Source organism: Engraulis encrasicolus, chromosome 1 (assembly GCF_034702125.1).
Source record: "Engraulis encrasicolus isolate BLACKSEA-1 chromosome 1, IST_EnEncr_1.0, whole genome shotgun sequence".
NCBI classification, from domain to species: Eukaryota; Metazoa; Chordata; class Actinopteri; order Clupeiformes; family Engraulidae; genus Engraulis; species Engraulis encrasicolus.
The window spans coordinates 34,929,090-34,951,984 of NC_085857.1; the positions used below are offsets into that span (position 1 = coordinate 34,929,090).

General features: G+C 43.9%; 1 protein-coding gene across 4 annotated transcripts in view; it reads right to left on the reverse strand.

Moving 5' to 3' along the window:
- Positions 1-17,298: 17,298 nt before the first annotated feature.
- LOC134450661 (DNA-binding protein Ikaros-like) overlaps positions 17,299-22,895 on the reverse strand; it is a 49,644-nt gene continuing 44,047 nt past the window's right edge. For all 4 annotated transcript variants that reach the window (XM_063200576.1, XM_063200566.1, XM_063200559.1 and 1 more), the window contains one exon: positions 17,299-19,629. In XM_063200576.1, coding sequence (XP_063056646.1) covers positions 18,755-19,629 — 875 coding nt within the window. In that variant the 3' untranslated portion in view covers positions 17,299-18,754. The remainder of the gene's footprint in view (positions 19,630-22,895) is intronic.

Genomic DNA, 22,895 nt, shown 5'->3' on the forward strand with positions numbered 1-22,895 from the left:
TACAGCGTACTGCCATTGACGCATTCAAATACGTGATATCGCATGCACAGCACTTAAAAGTTCATCTCAAGGGGAGCTGTCCGCGTATGTGGTGCTGAAATCCATTGTGGATGTTCCAATTGCAGCATGTTACTATATTTTGATTTTTGCACAAAGCTTATCCTCTCATTAAGCTCCAAGTAGAAGAACATTCACATGGGTAACATGCCTCAATTGGAGCATCCACTGCGGATTTCAGCATCACATGTGGACAGATATATGACCCACGGTTCGATACGCCCCAAGATTAAAAAAAATATATATACATACAGCATATACATACTATATATATACACACAGTGAAATAAGGGATATTAGTTCACCAAGGGAAAATATTAATAGGCATAGATCAAATGCCGAGATGCTGATCGTGTGAGAGAGAGGCAGAGACAGAGAAAGGTCAGGGTGCCAGTAGGTAGCCTATTGACAACTGTCTCACATTATCAAACAAACATTATTATAAACATTACCTGAAAACAACACTGGTCATATGTCATCAGGAAACATGTGGTATGAAATATGGTTTCTAAATCATTAAATCAAAGCTTAATTTTGATGTTTAATAGGCCTATTTTCTTAACGTTGTTTTGATCGTGCAGCAGCACACACCCATAACATGTAGGCTACAATCAAAACCCTATGAGACCAGCTGGCGGCTAACTGGTCTCATAGGACTCAATGTTAACAATGTTAGCTTGGAAGTAAAATTTGCACTGCCATACCCAGAGAATGGTTGAAAGTATAGGAGAACTGTAAAAACTTTTGGTAACACTTTATTTTAGGGACACATCTATTAGCACTAATACATACAATATTAATGCCTGTGTAAGTAACTTGTAAGGCATGTACTAAGCAAAATAAGACAGTTGTTAAGCATGTATTCACAAATGTCTTGTTCATGCCCAAGTAGGGATTTATTACTAATATAACCTTAGTAAGGACCAGTAAGCCTATATTTCTATTTATTAGTAAGTAGTAAGTGGCAGAATACAATGTGTATAAGCTCCCGACACACTGTGTGAATAAACCCTCAACAGTGTGAAAACAGATGCAGAATAAGGGTCCCTATTCTAAAGTGATGCATTGGTCAGCCCAGATGGCTCAGGGCCTCTGCACTACCAAAGTCCTAGGGCCCCCACGCCACCCAGGCCTGCACTACCTAGCCCCCCTGATCTACAAAGTGTAAGTGTATATCAAATAATTAACACTTATCCAGCTGAGTCATCTAGTTTTCTCTTGTTCATATCAATGAGAGGGAGGTAACAAGAGCCTATATATAGCAAGGATTTAACGTACACTTGTCAATGACGGTGGGTTGGTGAGATGTAATTTTTTTTTCCATGTACCACTGAGTTTTAATTGTAAAAAAAAACCCAAAATAAATGCAGGACATTAGAATAATAGTTTTGAAGCAAAACTAAACTACTCTTTTGTGATAATTAAGTGAATGTTTGAGAACATTAGCTTCAAGAAGTGCAGTGCATGATGGGTACGCAATCTAGGCCAACAGACAACCTACCCAGCTCTGAGCCTACGTCCTTAGCTCCTCCCCTCACTTGTGAAATTTAGTTGCTATCCAAACAATTTGCCATGTACGTAACAACAGAAATATTATCATTGCTGCATTGGCCATGCATTGCATTTCTGACTAAGGGCGTACCCATCATGCACTGCACTTCTTGTAGCTAAGTTTCTCAAACATTAACTTATTTATCAGAAAGGAATAGCTTAGTTTCGCTTCCAAACTATTACTCATCGTTATATTCTGCATTTATTGTAGGGTTTTTACAATTAAAACTAATTGGTGTATGAAAAAATGACATCTCACCACCCACCATCATTGACAACTTCACGTTCAATCCTTGCTATATAATGCTTCCAATTACTCATTAATATAATGAGTAGAGTAAGTGAGATCTTCATACCTACTGAGACTGATGTAGAATCTGAAATGTTCTTACACTTTGCTTCCCGGGGGGGGACGTAGAGTGGGGGCCCTAGGTAGTGCGGGGGCCCTAAGCCATCTAGGCTGAGCAATGCATCACTTTAGAATAGGGACCCTTATTCCACATCTGTTTTCACACTGTTCAGGGTTTGTTCACACAGTGTACCAGGAGCTTATACACATTGTATTCTGGCCCTTACTGCTTACACATAAATAGAAATCTAGGTCTACTAGGTCCTTACTAAGGTTATATTGGTAATAAATCCCTTATTGTGCATGAACAAGACATTTGTGAATACATGCTTAACAACTGTCTTATTTTGCTTAGTACATGCCTTACAAGTTACTTACACATGCATTAATATTGTATGTATTAGTGCTAATAGATGTGTCCCTAAAATAAAGTGTTACCAAACTTTTTTATTTAACTCAAGGGGAGATGTAAAATAACCTTTTTTCCAAAAATGGGATAGTATCACTTTAAGTTGTACTACTACTACAAATAATAACTGTATTTGTATAGCACAATTCATACAAGACATGCAGCTCTATGTGCTTAACAGTTTATTTAGCAACAATGTTAAAACAAAAATAATGAAATAAAGAAAAAGAAAATATAAATAAATAAAGAGATAGATAATAAAGTAAAAAAAAAGTCATAAAATCTGCAAGAATCAGAGGGTTTAGACCAAAAAACAAGTGGCATATAGTCACAAGGAACCGGGCACTCAGATGTGGCCCCTGGTGGCAACAGGGGTTTTTAGGAAAAAATAGCAGGTATGGTCTGATGAAAAACCCATGTAGTCACGAAGAAACCTCAGGCAGAGACCAACAGCCACCTATAGTAGGAGCAGTGGTGTAGTCTACTTTTTATGGTGGGTATACTGTATATTTGAGCATTTTTTGAAGTGGGTATACTGTATATATTTGTGCTATCCAAAACAATGGATCAATCAATTTTAAGTGGGTATACTGAAATCCCTGAAATTTAGAAGTGGGTATACTCCGTATACCAGCGTTCTACGTAGACTACACCACTGAGTAGGAGAGTCCCTTGCCAGGGCTAGTCACAGACAGATTAAAGGAAGAATAGGGATTACGCTGATCCGGAACGCAGTGTTGTGGAGGTTATAAGGTAAAGGAGGTGCAGCAAGGTGAGGGTGAGGAGGTCAGATCAGGGGGGCAGGATTTGGCCGGTTAGCTTCGCCAATTAGCAAGGCACTTCCTCGCTCGCCATTTTCACAAATTCTCATTTCCGACCCCACTTATGATTGGTGGGTGCGCGAGTTTAGTGTTGGGCACACATACCTTTACAGGTCTGTGGTTGGGCACCTCCATGCATCCAATGCCCGTCTTCCATATAGCTTTCTGGTCAACCGTAAGTCAGTTAGTAACGTGACACGTTTGGCAGAGTAAACTGTCGGCGGAAAGAACTCCATTTTGGAAGCTGAAAAAAAATCGTTCAATTTTGGCTGAATTCACTAGCCTAGCATTTCCCATTGAAATGACTGGAGGCGGGACTTATTCACTCTCTCCAGTTCTTATACTACCTCCATGCGTCAGATGGTCGCTGTGTGGTCTAGACAGCTAAGAGTAGGCAAGGGTGAAGGGGTCGATCTTAAGCTGCTCCTTTAAGGAGTCGATGGAGGTTGCATCTCTGATGTGAAATTCACAACGCTTTCAGTTGTGAGCCCACAGAGCTTCAAGCCTTTTGCGCTCCTCCTTTTCAGTCTGCGGAGCAGCGGCGTAAGCCCAACTTGTGCCCTGTTGTGCAGCTGTTCGCGTGCTTCGCTAACCCATCTAAGGGACTAGCTTTGTCCAAACAGAGGCTCTCCAAATGACTGGTTCAGGCCATTATGCTGGCTTATGAGTGTAGAGTGTGACTCATAAGTTAGGTTTGCTCCTTATAAGGCTGGCGGGTGTCCCCGTCCTCAGCGCAAATTCCACCTTTCAGGAGTGATTTTACTAAATCTTCGTCACAGGTCGACAGCCAGTGAGCTTCTCTCATAGAGATGACTCCCTCATCTCACTATAAGAACTGGGGACATATACATGTCCTTGTCCTTTATCTCCTCAGAGCAACGCCCTCTGTCCAGGAGGTACTCCCTCCTTTTCCGGACATTATCTGTGTACAAAAGTCGTGGCAATGCCCACTTTCGTCCAGATCTCCCATTGGTGGCATGGATGGCATTTGGGATCACCCTCCAACGAATGGAGCGTGCCCTGGCTAATCATCTACCCCCACTCTAGGAGCTGTCTCCCTGGCAACTGCAGCCCCTAGGCTGCCACACAAGTCTGACCATTTTGTGGCTAGCTTCTGGGATAGATCTTATAGATCCACAGCACAGGCGTTTGCGAGCACTGAACGCATCCAGCCTACTAAAGGCCTATCTAGGCTCGTTGGGGTCTGACATGGATGCTGCCCTCTCTGAGGGTAAACCTACACTGTAACAAATAACTGTTAATTTAGGGCAATTCTGCAACAGCATTCTACTGTTTTTCGAAAAAACAGACAACTACTGTGAAAATACTACTTTGAGTCACATATTGAGCATAAACAGTAAGTACTGCACAATAGCAGCATTCGCCGTTGTGGAAACTAGAGATGCACCGGATCCTGATTTTTAGGATACCGGATCCACTGCTTAAGACCCTGCCGGATACGGAACCGGATACCGGATCCTACGAAAGGGTTGAAACACATAGCCTACTCACACATGTGGGCCTTTTTTTATCACGTTGGCTCAAACTATTTTGACTGAAAAGCCTCGGCTACCGGATCCTGGATCCTGGAACCGGATCCGGATCCTGTGAAAAACCCTATTATCCTGCCGGATCCGGAACCGGATCTTGGACCCTGTACATCTCTAGTGGAAACAACCAAGTTATTTTAGGCAGCACCATTGAAACCCATTCATCCTCCACTTGTCCGTGATCACCATCAAGCTTCAATACCACCTGAAGAACTTAAGTAATTCTCACTGGTTAAAGATTCTCTGATACTATCAAGCATGATGAAACTATTTCTAAAGAAACTACAATACTTAAAAAGTGCTTGATGCAGCAAAGTATGAGTAGCACGTGCATTTTGATAGTGATGAAAGTGTGAATGGCTGAAACATTTTAAGAACTTGTAACACTTGCAACAAGCAGTCCCATCTAAACCAATCTGCTAATCAGTGCCTGGCCTCACCTGAGTACTAAGGGATGTTATGCCATTATTCAATTACGACCTTCACCTGCCAAATCCCTGATGACTCTGGTCACATGGTACCCTTGCACCTGTATAAAAATCTGGACTATCAACACTTCAGTTGCTTGCCTGCCTGCTGGCTGGCCTGCATGGCACAGCATAGCACTTGCTTGCCTACAAGCTTGCTTACAGGCTTGCATAGTACTTTCCTCTTTGTGAAAGCTTGCTTTGTGGCACTTGCTGTGTGTATCATAATTTGTCACATCGCTGCATATAATGTGCCTGCTGCAAGTTAGGCATTGCTTTGAGAGCTAGCTTGTAGTGCTGCTTATTTGCTGTGCTACTTGGTGCAAATTACGTTTTTACAGACTGACCAATGACATTTTCATCATTGGCTCATCAAGAGCTGATACATTAAAAAGCCCCCCTCACACACTCCCACTGTCATTGTAACATAGCACTGCGTAGGCCTGCACTGAAATTGTATTCATGCCCTTCATATTCAAAGGACCACCGCAAACTAGCATCTCCATATAGCATAGTGGCGGCATGGTATCATGCTCAAGTCACTTCAGTCATGGTGACCGATGGGACGGTGGGGCGGTAACATGGCCAGGGTATGGGTGGGAGGGAAGTTGCCATGGCTATATTCATGAATGGAACTATGACCCAGTAATTGCCTGCTATCTCACAGTACATCTTCAACTTTTTAACTGTAGTGTACCTATACTACTGTATAAATATTGTAGAGCACTTTCAGTTTAACAATACTAATACTGTGAACGTTCTGTAGAGTACTGTTATTTAACAGTTCAATTGCTGCTGAAAAAATGTTATATACTGTGATACATTAAACAGCAATGAGCTGTATTTGATTTTTGGTGTGAAATAACAGTAGAATTACAGGTAAATATAATTGCCAGTAACTGCCGTTATTTTGCAGGGAAATTTTCTTAGAGTGTATTGATGCCCTGTGGGCTGATATAATAACAGCGTCTGATCTCATCCTGTAAACGTCATGCAGTATGGCGCAAATGTCTGGCCGTGCCATGTCGCTAGCCGTGGTTGCACTGAGTGGAGGCACACATGGTTGAACCTCTCGTCCATGAATGACAAGGATAAAATGGCGGTGATGGATCACCCCTTTTTCAACTCAGGCTTTTTCGGCTCTGATGCCATGGAGGCTATACAACAACAATTCGAGGCGCTGAAAAAACAGCAGCCCTCTTTCAAGGCCATGGTCCCTTCTCGCCAAGTGACCTACTTAACGTCCACTTAACGTCCACTGAATGTGTCTGGCATCAGTCCGAAACAGTTAGAATACACATAAACAGATCATGCCTTGGACACAGGAGCGCAGTGTAAGCGTGGCAAATGTCCAGACCGACCGGACATGTCCGCGATGCTCCTTGAAAATAGAACTCGAGTCTATTTTCCTGCGCGGACATCCGCGTTCAATGAGCGGGCTCCATTGAAAATGAATGGTTGCTGCCTGCGGATAGAACGTGGATGCTGAGTCTACCGTAAGCCTGCTCCGAATTACCTCTTCTTCAGGCCCGTCATCCCCTCAGCGGTCCAAGCCCTCCACCAGCACCGACCGCAAAGACACCCCCAGACATGTAGTCTGCATTCAGCAGGCGCCCCCCTGGAGGCTGGGAACCCCCCAACCGGTGGGCCCCACGGCCTCTATCCGTCCGTCTGGTGTGAGAGGCCAAGGCCCTTCGACGCCTGTCCTTCATGATATACCGTTAGCCCAGTGCGCTAACGAGTGGACAATATACTGGGTCTTCCCCTGGATCTTGAATACGGTCATGAGAGGCTACCATCTGCAGTTTGGCAGATGCCCACCTGCGTTTCGCTCAGTGGTCCCCTCAGTGGCTCAAGGCGAGCAAACAATCACACTAAGGGAGGAATTAGCGAGGCTACTCGCTAAAGAAGCAGTGCAAGTCGTTCCCCCCTCGGAGGCCGAGAATGGTTTCTATAGTAGATACTTCCTGGTGCCTAAAAAAGACTTCTTACGGTCTTATGGTTTAAAATGATGACCCCAGCGATTGTCATGCGCTCGGTGGATCAAGGTGACTGGTTCACTTCGGTTGACCTGAAACATGCCTACTTTCGGATTCACATTTACCTTCCACATATGAAGCACCTACGCTTTGCTTTCGAAGGGGTGTCATAAAGGTTCATGGTGCTGCCCTTCGGGTTAACCCTGAGCCCTCCTGTGTTCACACGTTGCCTGGAATCTGGACTCCTCCCGCTATGCTAGCAAGGTGTACCAGTCTTGGCACATTTGGACTTTTTGACCTGTGCCGAATCTGAGCTCCAAGTCAGAGCCCACATGGATCGCTTAGTGGCTCACCTGCACAGTTTGGGGTTCACCATTAACTGGCAGAAGAGTTCCCCTCTTCCAGCCCAGAGCATTGTGTTCATTGGTTCGACCATAGACTCGGCCATGTACCTGTCCACGGTAAGGGCCAGTGTTGCCAGATTGGGCGGTTACCTGCGCAAATGGGCAACTTGGGATGGCCGTCTGTGGGTAAAAACGGGAAAATTTGGCCATTTGTTTTTTTTTCCTTCCGTTTTATGGCCATAAAAATCAATGTAATTTGTTGAAAATGGGCGGAATTTAGCGCATTTTGGGAACCTTTTGGGCGGGATTTGATCAGACACATCTGGCAACACTGGCGAGGGTCAGGGCCTGCAGAGGTGTCAAAAGTCAAAGTACTTTTGTGGTGTCATTACAACACTAGTACATGGCATTACATAGCTGTTACACCATTTACTCCATTGTACCTAATGAGATAGATAGACTGTGTTACTGAAAAACACTGAAAACCTAACCTAACCTAACCACCCACCACAAACTTGATCCAACCAGTGCAGAGTTAGCTGATAGTGAGACATGTACACGGGTCTACTGGTTACTCAGATAAGTTACTGAAGGAAGGAAGGAAATTGTGTTTCTTTTTTTTAACTTTTCACACCTCTGCTTGCGGGCCTGCTTAGCACGGTTCCGTCGCTCTCGACAGCTCCAGTTCAGGGGTCAATCGCCATTCTGACACACCGCCATTCCGAGTATTTGATTGTCATTTCGAGCCAATTCCAGTTATTTAAACATTGTTGCAAGTGCTTAGAGGCGTGTGAACAACGTTCTAACTCAATTGACATTTGCAACAATGTTGCGACACGAGCGGAACCCAGATCCCATATGGTGATGGTACCTGATGACTGCCTTCACTAAATAGTTTTATCAAATTAATTTATGAATGTAGGGCCTATTTTTTTTTATTTTTTTTTACAAACTGAATAAGCCCATTATTGCAACCAAAGCATAGCTCGCTCTGTCTCTGTCTGTATTTCATTCAGTGAAAAGAGACCTTTCCAATTGAATTACCAAACTAATGGACTTAGTGATCAGCCCAAGCGTGATCAGCCCATTTGCCAATTAAACCTGCTGCTACTGTAACCTCCAAATGGCCAAATTGGCTAGACTGGACAATGTTACTAATTAGTAATTACCAATTCAATTGCTTTAGTAAAAGAGCTTGTACTGTAACCCCTTTGTGCCAAGCCTCTATTATGCCCTAAAATGGTAATGACCCAGTCTTAATCTATTAGGCCTACTTGAGATGCTCACTAATGTAATATCACTGTTGTTATGATGTACAAACCCCAACTCCGATGAAGTTGGGACGTTTGGTAAACAGTGAATAAAATCAAAATGCTATCATTTTCAAAACATTCAATCTATTCATTAGATGGAGAATAGTGAAAAGACAACATATTAAGTGTTAAAACCGAGAAAAAATATTGTTTTGGGGGACATATGTACTCATTTCTAATTTGATAAATCCAACACGTCTCAAATAAGTTGGGACGGGGATCAGTGAAATTTAGTAAACATCCAAATAAGATAAAACAACAAAGAAGAACATTTCAAAATGAATTGTACTGACGGACAATATAGGTGTCCAGGTATAAGATCATCACAGAGAGGCTGAGTCACTCAGAATTAAAGATGCAAAGGGAATAATTACCATAGTTATTACATACATGTTTTAATTCCCTTTGATTTACCACGATTGAGTGTATATAAGACATATTTTTGTTACTAAAATCATTGTATAGGTTCATGACATCATGAAATATATATTGGCTGTAGTCTCACTCTAGCACTCCAGGATATAGAGCTATTGAAAATTGACCATATTAAGAATGCTTAATGCATGCAAATGATACAGGGGTGTAACATTCTCCTAAGCACCTGAGCTCACTTGAAATAGACCCAGATTACATGGGAAACTGTCCTTTGCTTACAGAAGTCGGCAGAAGTTGTAGAAGTTCATTCTTTTTGACAATAATAGAGCATTGCACATCCTGTGCTACAGTGAAAATGGACCATCCAACTTGTGTTAGTGCTAGCTTCAAAAGTCAGCCTCCATGATGGCATGCGGGTGCAGTATTATATAGCATTGGTTAAGATGTTCTCACTCATCTGTAGAGTTAAATACAGTGCTGAATGGTATACATGGGTTTTAAACAGCATGAAAAGCCACTCATGCATTATATTTTGAAGGGAGATCTTCGATTACTGCCACATAGTAAGGTGAAATTGCATTCTCTACTATGTTTTAACAGTTTGGCTCCATCATAAGGACCAGCAGGTGATAAAATGGTGGGCTTTTGGTCAAGACCTGTCACACTGTAAGCACTACAGAAAGGAAAACATTGCAAAACATGACAAGGAATACACCCACCGTTTAAGCTGGTGGTGAAATCATGTCCAAGATAGGAATTAACACTGTTTTTTATATAAAATCATCTCATCGGTTAATGTATTTAACTGTTAAGTGTTGTCTTTTGTTTTGTTTTTTTGTTTTATTGTCCCCGTCCCAACTCTTTTGAGACGTGTTGGATTTATCAAATAAGAAATGAGTACATATGTCCCCCAAAACATTTTTTTTTCTCGGTTTTAACACTTAATATGTTGTCTTTTCACTATTCTCCATCTAATGAATAGATTGAATGTTTTGAAAATGATAGCATTTTGATTTTATTCACTGTTTACCAAACGTCCCAACTTCATCGGAGTTGGGGTTTGTAGTTGTGCCTTTTCAGTAGTGAGTGAGTGGGCGCTGGCGAGACCCCCTCCATTAAGAGGTGACAGCAATCCTGCCATACGTGTGTCTTAACATGACACTTATGGGTGTTTTGCAAGCTTGTTTTATGCGGCATTGACGAGCAGTTCATAGTTTCAGTCTGACATCAGACATGGCAGGTGGAGAGTCAAATTGAAAGCCAATCAGCCTTGATGACTAAATTGGTTTTCCCACTGTATTCTTGGGACATTGAGTAAGCCAGCAATAAGCCTATAGTCTGTAAATGGATAAGGCGTTGCAAATTGACCTAATTGCACAAGGCAAATTGAGCTATTTAAAAAAACACCTCAAGAAGTGCTTCTAAAACAAGTGCTCAATTCCTTAATGGAGATTGGCTAAAACTATGGAGTTGAGGTATGTGGCCAGAGTTAGCCCTCAGCATACATTATTTTACACCGGATTTCTCCTTAAAGGGGGGCTGTCCAAGCATTTGGTGTTGACTGTTTTCAATATTTGACCATTGAGTAGCTACAGCGTTCTGCCACTGAGGCATTCAAATATGTGATATCATGCACAGCACTTAAAAGTTGATCTCAAGGGGAGCTGTCCGCGTATGTGGTGCTGAAATCCATTGCGGATGTTCCAATTGCAGCATGTTACTATTTTGATTTTTGCACAAAGCTTATTCTCTCATTAAGCTCCAAGTAGAAGAACATTCACATGGGTAACATGCTTCAATTGGAGCATCCACTGCGGATTTCAGCATCACATGTGGACAGATATATGACCCACGGTTCGATACGCCCCACGATTTAAAAAAATAAAAAAAAAACCTATATACTGTATATATACACTGTATACTATATACCCTGGTGGCAACAGGGGTGAGGGAAAACACCCTTTTCACTTGATTTCAGATAAAAAAATGTTTTAGGAAAAAATAGCAGGTATAGTCTGACTGAAAACCCATGTAGTCATGAAGAAACAGCCACCTATAGTAGGAGAGTCCCTTGACAGGGCTAGTCACAGACAGATTAAAGGAAGAGGGAAGAATAGGGATTATGAATAGGGTCCGGTAACAGTGTTGTGGAGGTGTTATAAGGTAGGGGAGGTGCAGCAGGGTGAGGGTGAGGAGGTCAGATGCTCACTGTGTGGCCTAGGCAGCTAAGAACAGGGTGAGAGGGGTTGGTCTTTAGCTGTGTCTTTAAGTAGTCGATGGAAGTAGCATCTCTGATATGAAGAGGAGGGTGGAGGGCGTCTCTGAGGCAGTTTCACAAGTCACCAATCTTCTTTGGTGGGGGTTAGAAATCCTTAGCAGCGTAGCCAGGGCCGGATTAACGCACAGGCTCGATATGGCTGCAGCCTTGGGTCCCCACCTGCAAGAGGGCCCCTGATTGGCCAAAAGTGAAAAAAAAGCAAAATCGTGACAGGATTCAATATTGAAAAATGTATCTGTTGTGTTCAGTACAATTGGTAGATAAGTTATCCTTAATTCCTAGGTCGTAATTATGACACTGTCTATACAAATTTGTCACAAAATTTGCCGCCTTGGGGGCCCCACAGCTACCTGTAGTCTAGGGTCCCCAGGCTATCTTAATCCGGCATTTAGCATAGCATCAGCTGTCAGGCCATGAAAGTCAATTCTATACTGTAGGAGACTGGCAGGCAATGTAGGCCTGCCGGAACAGAGGTGATATGCAGTCCATCTGGACTTTGTTCAAATTCTTGTCGCAGAATTCTGAATGAGTTGTAGTTTGTCAATTTACAGTAATCATTGCAGTATTACAGTAGCATTACAGTAATCTCTACTCGTATCAAAAGCACAAACACGTTTTTCTGCGTCTTGTTGGGAGACGGAGGCGCAAACATCAGTAGTGTTTCTAAGATGGAAGTACAGAAGCAGATTTTGTTATTTTACTGCTGTGGGACTCAAAGCTCGAATTAGTGTGCTTGTTTAGGTCACCCAGGCTTGAGTGTAAAGCTAAGCGTTTGTCTTTCGGGCCAATACATAGAACTTCAGTTTTATCCTCGCGTAGTTTTAGGAAGTTAGTGCTCACCATTCAGTGATGGCAGACAGGCAGGTGGTTAAGACGTGAATGGTGATAGCTTGGTTAGGCTCAATAGAGATAGGGCAGTCATGGGTAAGCGGTTAGGCTGTCAGACTTGTATCCCAAATGTTGCCGGTTCGACTCGCCAGGTTGTTGGGTTAAGTAATTAACCGGTGCTCTCCCCCATTCTCCTCCATGACTGAGGTACCCTGAGCATGGTACCGTCCCGCTGCACTGCTCCTTTGGGGCGCCATTGGGGGCTGCCCCCTTGCACGGGTGAAGCATAAATGCAATTTCGTAGTGTGCAGTGTTCACTTGTGTGCTGAGTGCTGTGTCACAATGACAGGGAGCTGGAGTTTCTCAATTGGGCTTTCAACTTCTTTTTTTTCTTTTACTATACTAGCAAAAACTGTGGCGGTTTTAGTAAATCTGAGACCCTCACCCAATAATCAATGATGTATTAAATGCAGGAAAATGAAAAGGTAATGCGATGAAGATGAGGCTCCTGATTGGACGAGGCCTTGGGCCATTGCCCGCCTTTGCTCAATGCAAAAAAAAAAAAAAAACGCCTATGAGCACAGTTATGGGTAGGCCTACCAAGTTTGAAAAACAAATCATGGAAGCCCTTGATCCACAAGCTGGACTGGACTGGCCATCTGGCACAGCGGGCATTTCCCAGTGGGCCCTGCATCCTCGCGGGCCCCTATTTTCAGAAATGTTTTTCTTTTTGTTTTACAGTTCTGAAAACACGGCCCCACAAGGGTGCAGGGCACACTGGTGAGTCAGTTTTGCGCCGCTAATTATGAGGGGCCCCTTTAGGCCAAAGAGTGCCCGGGCCCTATTTCTCTCCCAGTCCAGCCCTTAACCCACAAGTGTCCTGGAATGAGAATACGTTCACGTTACTACACGAGCGCAGTTATGTGCATGAGGCTTTAAGATGCGTCGGATTAGTCATCTCAGTCCTGCTGGTGTGGTTGCCGATTGAGTGTGTTTGTTCATCGTATGACTGTGCAGAAGGGAAGAGTGCGATAATACGGGGGACAGCACGCATCGATTCGCCTCCCACACATGAGGAGACACACTGGCACGCATACACACATCGGACTCACTCACTCACGCACGCACGCACGCACACATCACAATACAGATACAGACACACGAGAGTGAATATATACACACGTGTTCACGCACTCACAGCACATGCACACACACATACATTTCCAGGCCTACACACACACATCCAGGCCTATATACACACACACACACACACACACACACACACACACACACACACACACACACACACACACACACACACACACACACACACACAGGCATATACACACACACACACACACACACACACACGGTTTATGGGAATGTGAGCACCCACTCAGATCCATTGTGCCGGTATGAATGGAAGTCTTGCCTTGCCAGCGTTTCCCACTCTTCCATTGACTCATTCAAAGCCCAAGCCGATATCGCTAGTGACCTATTTCTCTGACTTATTCCGCTCCCACGTGTGCATTGTCATGTTTGTGGAAGTATGCATTTTGTACAAGTGGCGGACCTTTTGTATAATTTGTATGTATATGCAAATGCTTGACTCAACCAGAGTCTTAAAAACATTGTTGTTTGCGCACCACTTCTTTTCGAACAGTTCAATTTTTTCTCATTATCCAGAAGTTTTTCTTGTATTGAGAGTGTGAAGGGGTGAAGTCCAATGAATGTGTTTTAAATCTGTATATGCAAATTAAAAAACTATATCATGACAACATAGCTGAGATGACAGAGTCATAAGTAACAGATTGGTGACAGAAAAGGTTATAACAAAGGCTCTGTGCCAAGGGGTTAGTCAAATTTCAGTAATGTTAGCAGTTTTAAAACAGCTTATAATTTTATTAGCAATATGGTATGCCGTACTACGCCTACTACAGAGCCTTAGTTTAGAGTAAAGGCTCAAGGATGAGAAATTATAGAGGTTGTCAATAAATGAGCGCTCACTTTGCAAAGAGTGCCCTCAATGTATTAAACCGTGCATTAAAATGTGTGCACCTTTGCCTAAATGTGGGCTTGAGTTACTAAAGTCGTGCCCATGCTTTAATTTATTAAAGTGTGGGCACGATTTAAAAAAAACGTGGTAACATTACTGAACAGTCATGATTTATTCTTAGCCGTCAAAATAACGTGAACACATTTTACAAAGCGTGGGCACGCTTTAGGAAATTGTGCTCACGATGTATTTAACGTGGGCATGGTTGCATTGCAGTGAGTGCACAGTTTTTCACAAGACAAGCACACAATTTAATTAAACATGCGCACGCTTTATTTAGACATGCGCACGCACAACTTAATAAAGTGAAAGCACACTTTACAAAGTGAGAGATATTATCTGGTCTTTCCCGGGCTCCGTACTATACGAAACAACAGCAGACCAGAAAAAAACAACTACTGTAAACTTGGGGCCAGATTCGGCAACAAGGAAACGTTCCATGAAACCAAGGTACATTCTATTCTCTTTCTGATGAAATCATATGAAATGTAAACAGGGCCGTAACCAGACATTTTCAAATACAGAGGTCAAGTACTGCGTGCTGTACTACTACGTATACATTTAGAATGCTTCAAACACTTCAGTCAAACTCTAAAGTTTGCTTTCATTAATCATTGCCTTGAGGATAAATGGGGGTGGTGTATACAGACTGAATTTATCATTGTTGATCATATATCAATTTTCATCACAGAAAAATGTTACGCTACTGAAAAAAATACAGAGGACATGACCTCTGTGTCCTCAATGGTAGGTACGGCCATGAATGTAAACACATCTACTACAGTATTACCATGGGAGCAGCAGCCGCATCAGAGAGAACCAAACACATCAGACAGTCCCATGGGAGGGGATGTACGTACGTTTCCATGGCCACTGCAGTTCACATCAGCACCGCTAGAGGGAAGTATGCACTCACACGCGCGCTCACACACACAAACAAACACAAACACGCACGCACGCACGCGCGCGCGCACACACACACACGACACCTCTGATTTACATCTTCTTGTGTGTCCCACAAACCCACTAATTGGAGGTCATAATTTAGGGACACATACTATTGAGGCCATCGTGTGGGGGGATATCACTCACCTTGTATTGAAGGAATCTTTGAGGTACACATCCTTTTGAAGGCATTATATTGGAGACATGAAACTGAAAATAAAGTCAGCTTTTCTCTCTTAATTTAATATTGTGGCATTTTGGGCAGTTTGTCCTTCATCCGATCGTCATGTCTGATGAAGGCCATGCTGCCCCAGAACTTCACAATATAAAATGATGAGAAACAGGAGCTTGGTGTCGCAGACTTACTATTTTCAGTTTTCTTGTGACTTTGCTACTGTAGTCCTCTTTTGAGACAGATGTGTGTGTGGTTTTCTTTGTTTGTCAAAATTGTATTGGGGACATACAGCTTATTGTAGGCAGAAGCACACACCCAGTTCACCCTGTTAGAAGGTGTCAAAGCCACTGTGGTGATGAGGCCGACTTAAGGCAGTGTTGCCAGATTGGGCGGTTACCCGCTCAATTCGGCTACTTGGGATGGCCGTCTGCGGGTAAAAGCGGCAACATTTGGCCATTTGGCGTTTTTTTCTGCAGTTTTGTGCACATAAAAATCAATGCAATTTGTTGAAATTGGGCGGAATTTAGCGCATTTTGGCAGTTATTGAGAACCTTCTAGGTGGGATTTGATCAGACACATCTGGCAACACTGCTTGGGGGGGGGGGGGGCTTTTCTTTTCATTTTCATTTCTGAAGAGAAGAGAGGAACTCAAGGACAGGAAGCAGAGGCCTCTCTCTTTCCCCTCATTCTCACTCTATTCCCCTCATTCTGTATTCTCTTTCTTCCCTCCCTCTCTCTTCACCACACCACTCTCTCACTCATATTGTGTCTCTACAGTACAATCACCCTTTCCCCATTTTTCTTTCTCTACTTCTTACTATCCTCCCATGTTTCTCCACTCTACTTCTCTCTCTCTCTCTCTCTCTCTCTCTCTCTCTTCCCCACTTCACTCACTCTCTCATTTCCCCCATTATCCATTTATTGGCCTTTTCGTTTGCATCAGGAAGTAGACACCTCTTTTTCTCTCTTCACCTCATTTAGCCCCCACCCCCCCTCTTCCTTCTCTCTACACATGCTCTTTTTTTCTCTGTACCCTTACTCTGTCCTTCTATCGTCTATCAGCAGGTCTCTCTCTCTCTCTCCCCACTTGTTACTTCTCTCTCCCCCATTCTCTCGCTGAGTCTGTCTTTCGCTCCTCTTTGCTTTCTCTCTCTCTCTCTCTCTCTCTCTCTCTCTCTCTCTCTCTCTCTCTCTCTCTCTCTCTTTCTCTCTCTCTCCTTCCTCCATCGGTTTCCTTTTCTCAACCTAGCCTACCCCGTGAACTGTAAAGGCGAGAGGAGGCAAGGGGAGGGGAGGGGAGGCAGGGCGGCAGAGTGTCACAGTCACAGTGTCACAGTGCTCCACACTGCCAAACCGCACTGCTAAACACTAAAAACAGCTATAGGCCATGTAGCATCTGTGACGGACGTCCTTGTTAGCGCTCCCTCCACTTTGTACCACACTCACACCGCTGTCCTCCAGCGAAGGGCCAAGGTCATGCTTTTTGTTTCTTGTTTTAAGGCCGGAAGGTTATTATGCAATACTAGTACTTTTTTCATGGGAACGTTACTAAAACAAAACAAAAAATGCATTTATTCTCAGACAATATGGTCAATATTAAGACTTTAAAAACACACATGCACGCACGCACGCACGCACACGCACGCACACACACACACACGCACGCACACACGCACACACACACACTCACACACACACACAAGTAAGTGACATTATAGTAACTTAGTCTTGCAATGGGTATGGTATAGGACCTTGCAATGTGTAGTTCCTCTGGAATGAAAAGAAGAGAATAACTGTAAAACACATCCCTTTATACAAGAATTTAAGGCACGGACATGATCTTAATGCATATTTACATCAGTTCATTGCATAATATTTTTCCAAATCTTAAAGGGTAACTTCTGCCAATTTCAATATGCTGTTGTATTGCTCATGCTACCCTGGACTTGTCAGTACCTGGTGATGCTGCATTTTCCGGCTCAGCCCTTTCCGAGATCTGAGCTATTCTTATGGGGGCAGATTTTTTCCTTAACATAGGCCTACTCCAAATATTTTCCCAAAAGGTATCGTTGTTTGCTAGTTGTCGGCTGATGTTGCTTAATCTTTTGGATGTTTTTGGGAATAAATATATTCCCAAATAAATAAAAAGATGTATAATGAATGAATAAAATGAATAGAGCTGAATAAAAATGTACACAAACCCCCATTACAATGAGCAGGATCTCAGAAAAGGCTGAGGAAAAAAATTCTAAGGCACTGACAAGTCCAGGGTAGTGTACGCATTACAACTGCATGTTGAAATTGGCGGAAGTTACCCTTTAAGAATATAACCGCATTACAGTACCATACACTTAAAAAGAACTAAATAACCCTCATGGTGTGAAATGGATGCAATCCATTGACAACATACAATAGTTATTATTGCTGTTAGCTGCCAAACAATAAATTATGCTCATAACACACGAATCTTCAAAACAAAACAAAGGTATCATGGCCACATTACGGATTGTGGGGGGAAAAAAACCCCAAAACAGCCACACCCTTTCTTACATTGTCGTATAAAACAAAACAGTATCTATAAAATATGTATAAACAAATAAAAAATATGTGAAAAAGCATACAGAACAACTCATTAATTCTCCTGAGATGAACAAAAGTATGAATTTGGCACAGCGCATTTCGAATCCAGCCTGGGTCATGTCCCAACCCTACCTGATATCACGTTCCCACTCTCTCCGTGGCAAGAAAAATCATTAAGAAATACTGTATAAAAAACACTGCTGGTAAGGCTGCCATGCTACATTTTTGGTAATGTTCAGCAGTGGAGGGTAACAAATTGTGTTCGCAAAGTGTGTGTGTGTGTGTGTGTGTGAGTGTGTGTGTGTGTGTGTGTGTGTGTGTGTGCGTGTGTGTGTGTGTGCATGCGTGCGTGCGTGTGTGTATGCGTGCGTGTATATGTGTGTGTGTCTGCGGGGAAGCTGACAGGGGGGGACAAAGGTGTGGTCAGTTGTCCCGGGCCCAGGGAAACGAGGGGCCCAGGAATGCATCCTCATTACATTGTATGTATTGGGTGGGGGGCCCTTTCAGATCTCTTTGTCCTGGGCCCAGCCAAAGCTGTTAGTCGCCCTGTGTGTGTTTGTGTGCGTATGTGTGTGTGTGTGTGTGTGCGTGTGTGTGTGTGTGTGTCACTGTGTACGTGTGTGTCTGTGTCTGTGTATGTCAGTGTGTGTTGTCCTTCTGCCGCCTCCTCCTCCTCCTTACTTGATCTCCAGGAAGTGCTCCCCGCGGGCGATGTGCGACGAGAACTCGTAGCGGTCGCGGCTCAGGTGGCCGCACACGTTACACTCCAGCGGGTCGCGGAACCCGTGGCAGCCCATGTGGATGGTGAACATCACGTAGTCCAGGAACAGCACGCGGCAGTGCCCGCACATGTAGGTGCCCACCACGGCCTCGCCCCCGCCCCCGCTGCCGCCTTTGCCCCCCGTCTGCGCCACCACCCGCAGCAACTCCTGAGGGGGCATCGGCGGTGGATGGTGGCCGGGTGGGTGGGGTGGCAGCATGTGGTGGTGGTGGGGCAGGGGGAAGGGGGGCAAGCCGTTGGTGGCAGCCCCGGGTCCGGGCACCAGCAAGTGTGCCAGGTTGAAGGGTATCTGCTGTTGCTGTTGCTGCTCCTGTTGGTGGTGTTGCTGCAAGAGAGACCCCCTGTGGCCGTCGTTGGTATGGCGGCCACGTCGCGTACCACCATCCAGATGGTGCTGGTGCTGGTGGTGGTGGGAATGGGGGGTGTTCAGAGACAGGTGCCCTGGGGGAGGTGGTGTGTGGTGGTGTTGGTGGTGGTGAAGGCTCCCACCAGGTGTGGAGCGGTCTCCATTGGTGAGGGAGAGGGGGGTTCCACTACCACCACCACCACCACCACCTCCGCTGCTGTTACTGGGGGAGAGGAAGCTCCTGTGGTGGATGGGGGGTTTCTGGTCGACGTCCGAGGAGGAGAGATGGGGGTTTCCCTGTTGCCCGTCTGGGGTGGTGGTGGAGGAGGAGATGGAGGAGGCCTGGGCTTGGAGGTCGGAGCTGGATTGGATCACCCCGGGCTCCCTCTTGAAGCACAAGTCCAGGCACGCAGGGGCATCTCCTCCTGGAACAGACAAATAGGGTTACTGGGATGCAAAAAGCTGCCCCCCCCCCTTGCACGGGTGAGGCATAAATGCAGTTTTGTTGTGTGCAGTTAACACTTGTGTGCTGTAGAGTGCTGTGTCACAATGACAATGGGAGTTGGACTTAAACTGCGTTATTCAATTTGCCATGGTGGGGGAACATCTATGAAAGCGCTCTGAAGGTTTCACAGGTCCAGGTACACAGGGGCACCTCGTGCAAAAAAATATTACATTATATTACATTTCATTAGTTAGCCGCTTTTTTGGTCCTATATTAGTTTGTTTATAACGGGACAGTGAGAGATTTTTTTTATACTTTTTATTTATGGTATTTTTTTGTAGAGGCAAGACAAATACAAAAACAAATAAAAAGAAAAATAATGTGGTGGTCTAGAGAATAAGTGCATATCACAATCAATACAATACAATACTATCAATAGGACAGTGAGAGATTTGACAGGAAATGAGTCGGGAGATATGGGGAATAGGGATGCAAATGATCGATTAATTCATTAATCATTAGTTGATAGCCTTATCGATCGACTTACGATTAATTGATAAGCGGCGTTTCCCCCCCGTAATCTCAATGTTTCTCGAAAAAAAAAAACTACTAAATCTAAAACTTTTAATTAAAAAATTGAGATAAAATACCACATTTAAATGAATTCTATTTCAATTCTTTAATCCAAAGGTGATTCAAATATTCCTACTGTACTATTCACACCCCTCTTCACACACACTCGTTTGCATCCCTAATGGGGAAGGTCCCCACAAAGGACCGGGTCCAGAATCGAACAAAGGTCGCCGGTGTAGCAGACCAGTGCCCTACCGTTACTGTTTTTTTTTTGCCAAAGTGACTTACAATCGAGGACATAATCATAGCCAACATCACTAGCATACACAAAGTGCACTGGAAATATACAGAACAACAATCAGTGCAGATGCTAAGTAGGGTTGTTTTCTTTTAAGTACATTAGCATGGGGTTAAGTAGAGTACACACACACGCACACGCACACGCACACACAAATAGGGTTACAGGGTTGCAAAAGCACACTGCACACTTTGTAACAGTGGGACCTGTATAAAAGCTATCTTAAAGGGGTATGCCACTATTTTGGGGCTTAATACAGTTAAAATCTCTATATACCTTATTGGTAACACTTTATTTTCGGGATACATCTATTAGCACTAATACATACAATGTGCCTGTATAAGTAACTTGTAAGGCATGTACAAAGCAAAATCATTTTTGTTAGGCATGTATTCGCAAATGTCTTGTTCATGCACAATAAGGGATTTATTATCAATTTAACCTTAGTGAGGACCTAGTGGTTCTTCGCGTTTGCTTAGTACATGCCTTACAAGTTACTTATGCAGGCATTAACATTGTATGTATTAGTGCTAATAGATGTATCCCTAAAATAAAGTGTTACCACATTATTATATGACATTACATTACACATAGTTGATGCTTTCTATTCGAAGCAACTTACAGGCGTTGCAGGGTATTGGTTACAGTCCCTGGAGCAGTGTGGGGTTAGAGGATGCTATTTTCAGTGTGGATGTGGAAGGAATCAACTACTAGTATCAGAGACAGGGCTGGTTTAAGATAGTACAGGGCCCCTGGGGAACAGGTTGCTGTAAACAACCTGTAGACAAGTGTGCGGTAAACATTTCTTTTTTTTTACGCATTATTATTCCTGCTGTTACCAGTGCCCACTGTAGAAGTTGTACATGGAGCCTTGAATTTTTTAGCAAAGAAAAAAAAACACATGAGGAGGTAGCTGAGATATATTGGAGTGAATAAGAGCGAGACTAGTAGAGAATGAGTTCTCAGAAGACAAGCTGGTGGGTGATGAACTACACCACCACAGTGGCCACGAGTCACCCATTTGTGAACGTGTGAGTTAAAACCAAAGGACAGCTCATTGTGAGACGCCATAGATCCAATGATTTTATCACTTTCAGAGTCAGACAGAAAGACACGAGAGAGGGAGAGAGACGAGGACAGAGAGAGAGAGAGAGAGAGAGAGAGACGAGAGCGTGAGCGATTGAAAAAATAAAAAGAGGAAGAGGGGGAAGTGAGAGGAAAGAGGGCCAAAGATAGAGGTGAGATATAGGGAGGGAAACTGTGAGAAGAGATGCGGAGAGGGGGATGGTAAAGGGTGAAATAGACAGTAAAACAGAGAGAGGGAGAGAGAGAGAGAGAGAGAGAGAGAGAGAGAGAGAGAGAGAGAGAGAGAGAGAGATCTGTACAGCCATATTTAAGCCTATCTTGTGATTCTAATGATTTGCATGACTACAAATGATTTGGCAACATGAGTGAGTGTCGTATTCGTCATGCCAATAAAGCATTATTGAATTCAATTGAATTGAATTGAATTGAGAGAGAGAGAGAGAGAAAGAGAGAGAGAGAGAGAGAGAGAGAGAGAGAGAGAGAAAGAGACAGAGACAGAGAGAGAGACAGAGACAGAGAGAGAGGGGGTAGATGGTGAGAAAAGAGAGGGGTGGGAAGAGTGATTACAAGAAGAGGGGAAGAAGTTAAACAGTGAAAGAGTTAAGCGTACAGAGTGCAAATACAGACAGAATAAAAACATTCGAGCGAGAGAGAGAGCCAGATAGAAGTATTGTACTGCAGCAGCTGCAAAAAAACCATCAACATCAACACAAAAAAACATGAAAGCGACACCTGCTCACGTTTCTCTGCCTCTGGCTGTTTTTCTTTCTCCCTGCGGTGGAAGAGTTTACTTCTCTTTTTTCCTCTGCGGTCGTCATATTGAGACATGTCAGTTTATTTGTCACTACGGTAATGCCTCACCAGCCAGCCAGGCAAGGCAGCGAGGCAGGCAGCCTTCATCATCAGCGGCTGGCTGACTCCGAAACTAAGCCTGCTGAAGGAAAAACAGAATGCAGAGTGTGTGTGTGTGTGAGAGAGAGAGAGAGAGAGAGAGAGAGAGAGAGAGAGAGAGAGATAGAGAGAGTGTGTGTGCGTATGTGTGTGTGTGTGTGTGTGTGAGTGTGAGTGTGTGTGTGTGTGTGAGAGAGAGAGAGAGAGAGAGAGAGAGAGAGAGAGAGAGAGAAAGAGAGAGAGAGAGAGAGTGTGAGTGAGAGAGAAAGAGAGAGAGCGAGAGTGAGTGTGTGTGTGTGAGAGAGAGACAGAGCGAGAGCGAGCGAGCGAGGGAGAGAGAGAAACACACGCACACACACACACACAGTGTATCGGAATTGAAGTGCCCGCTTACAGTA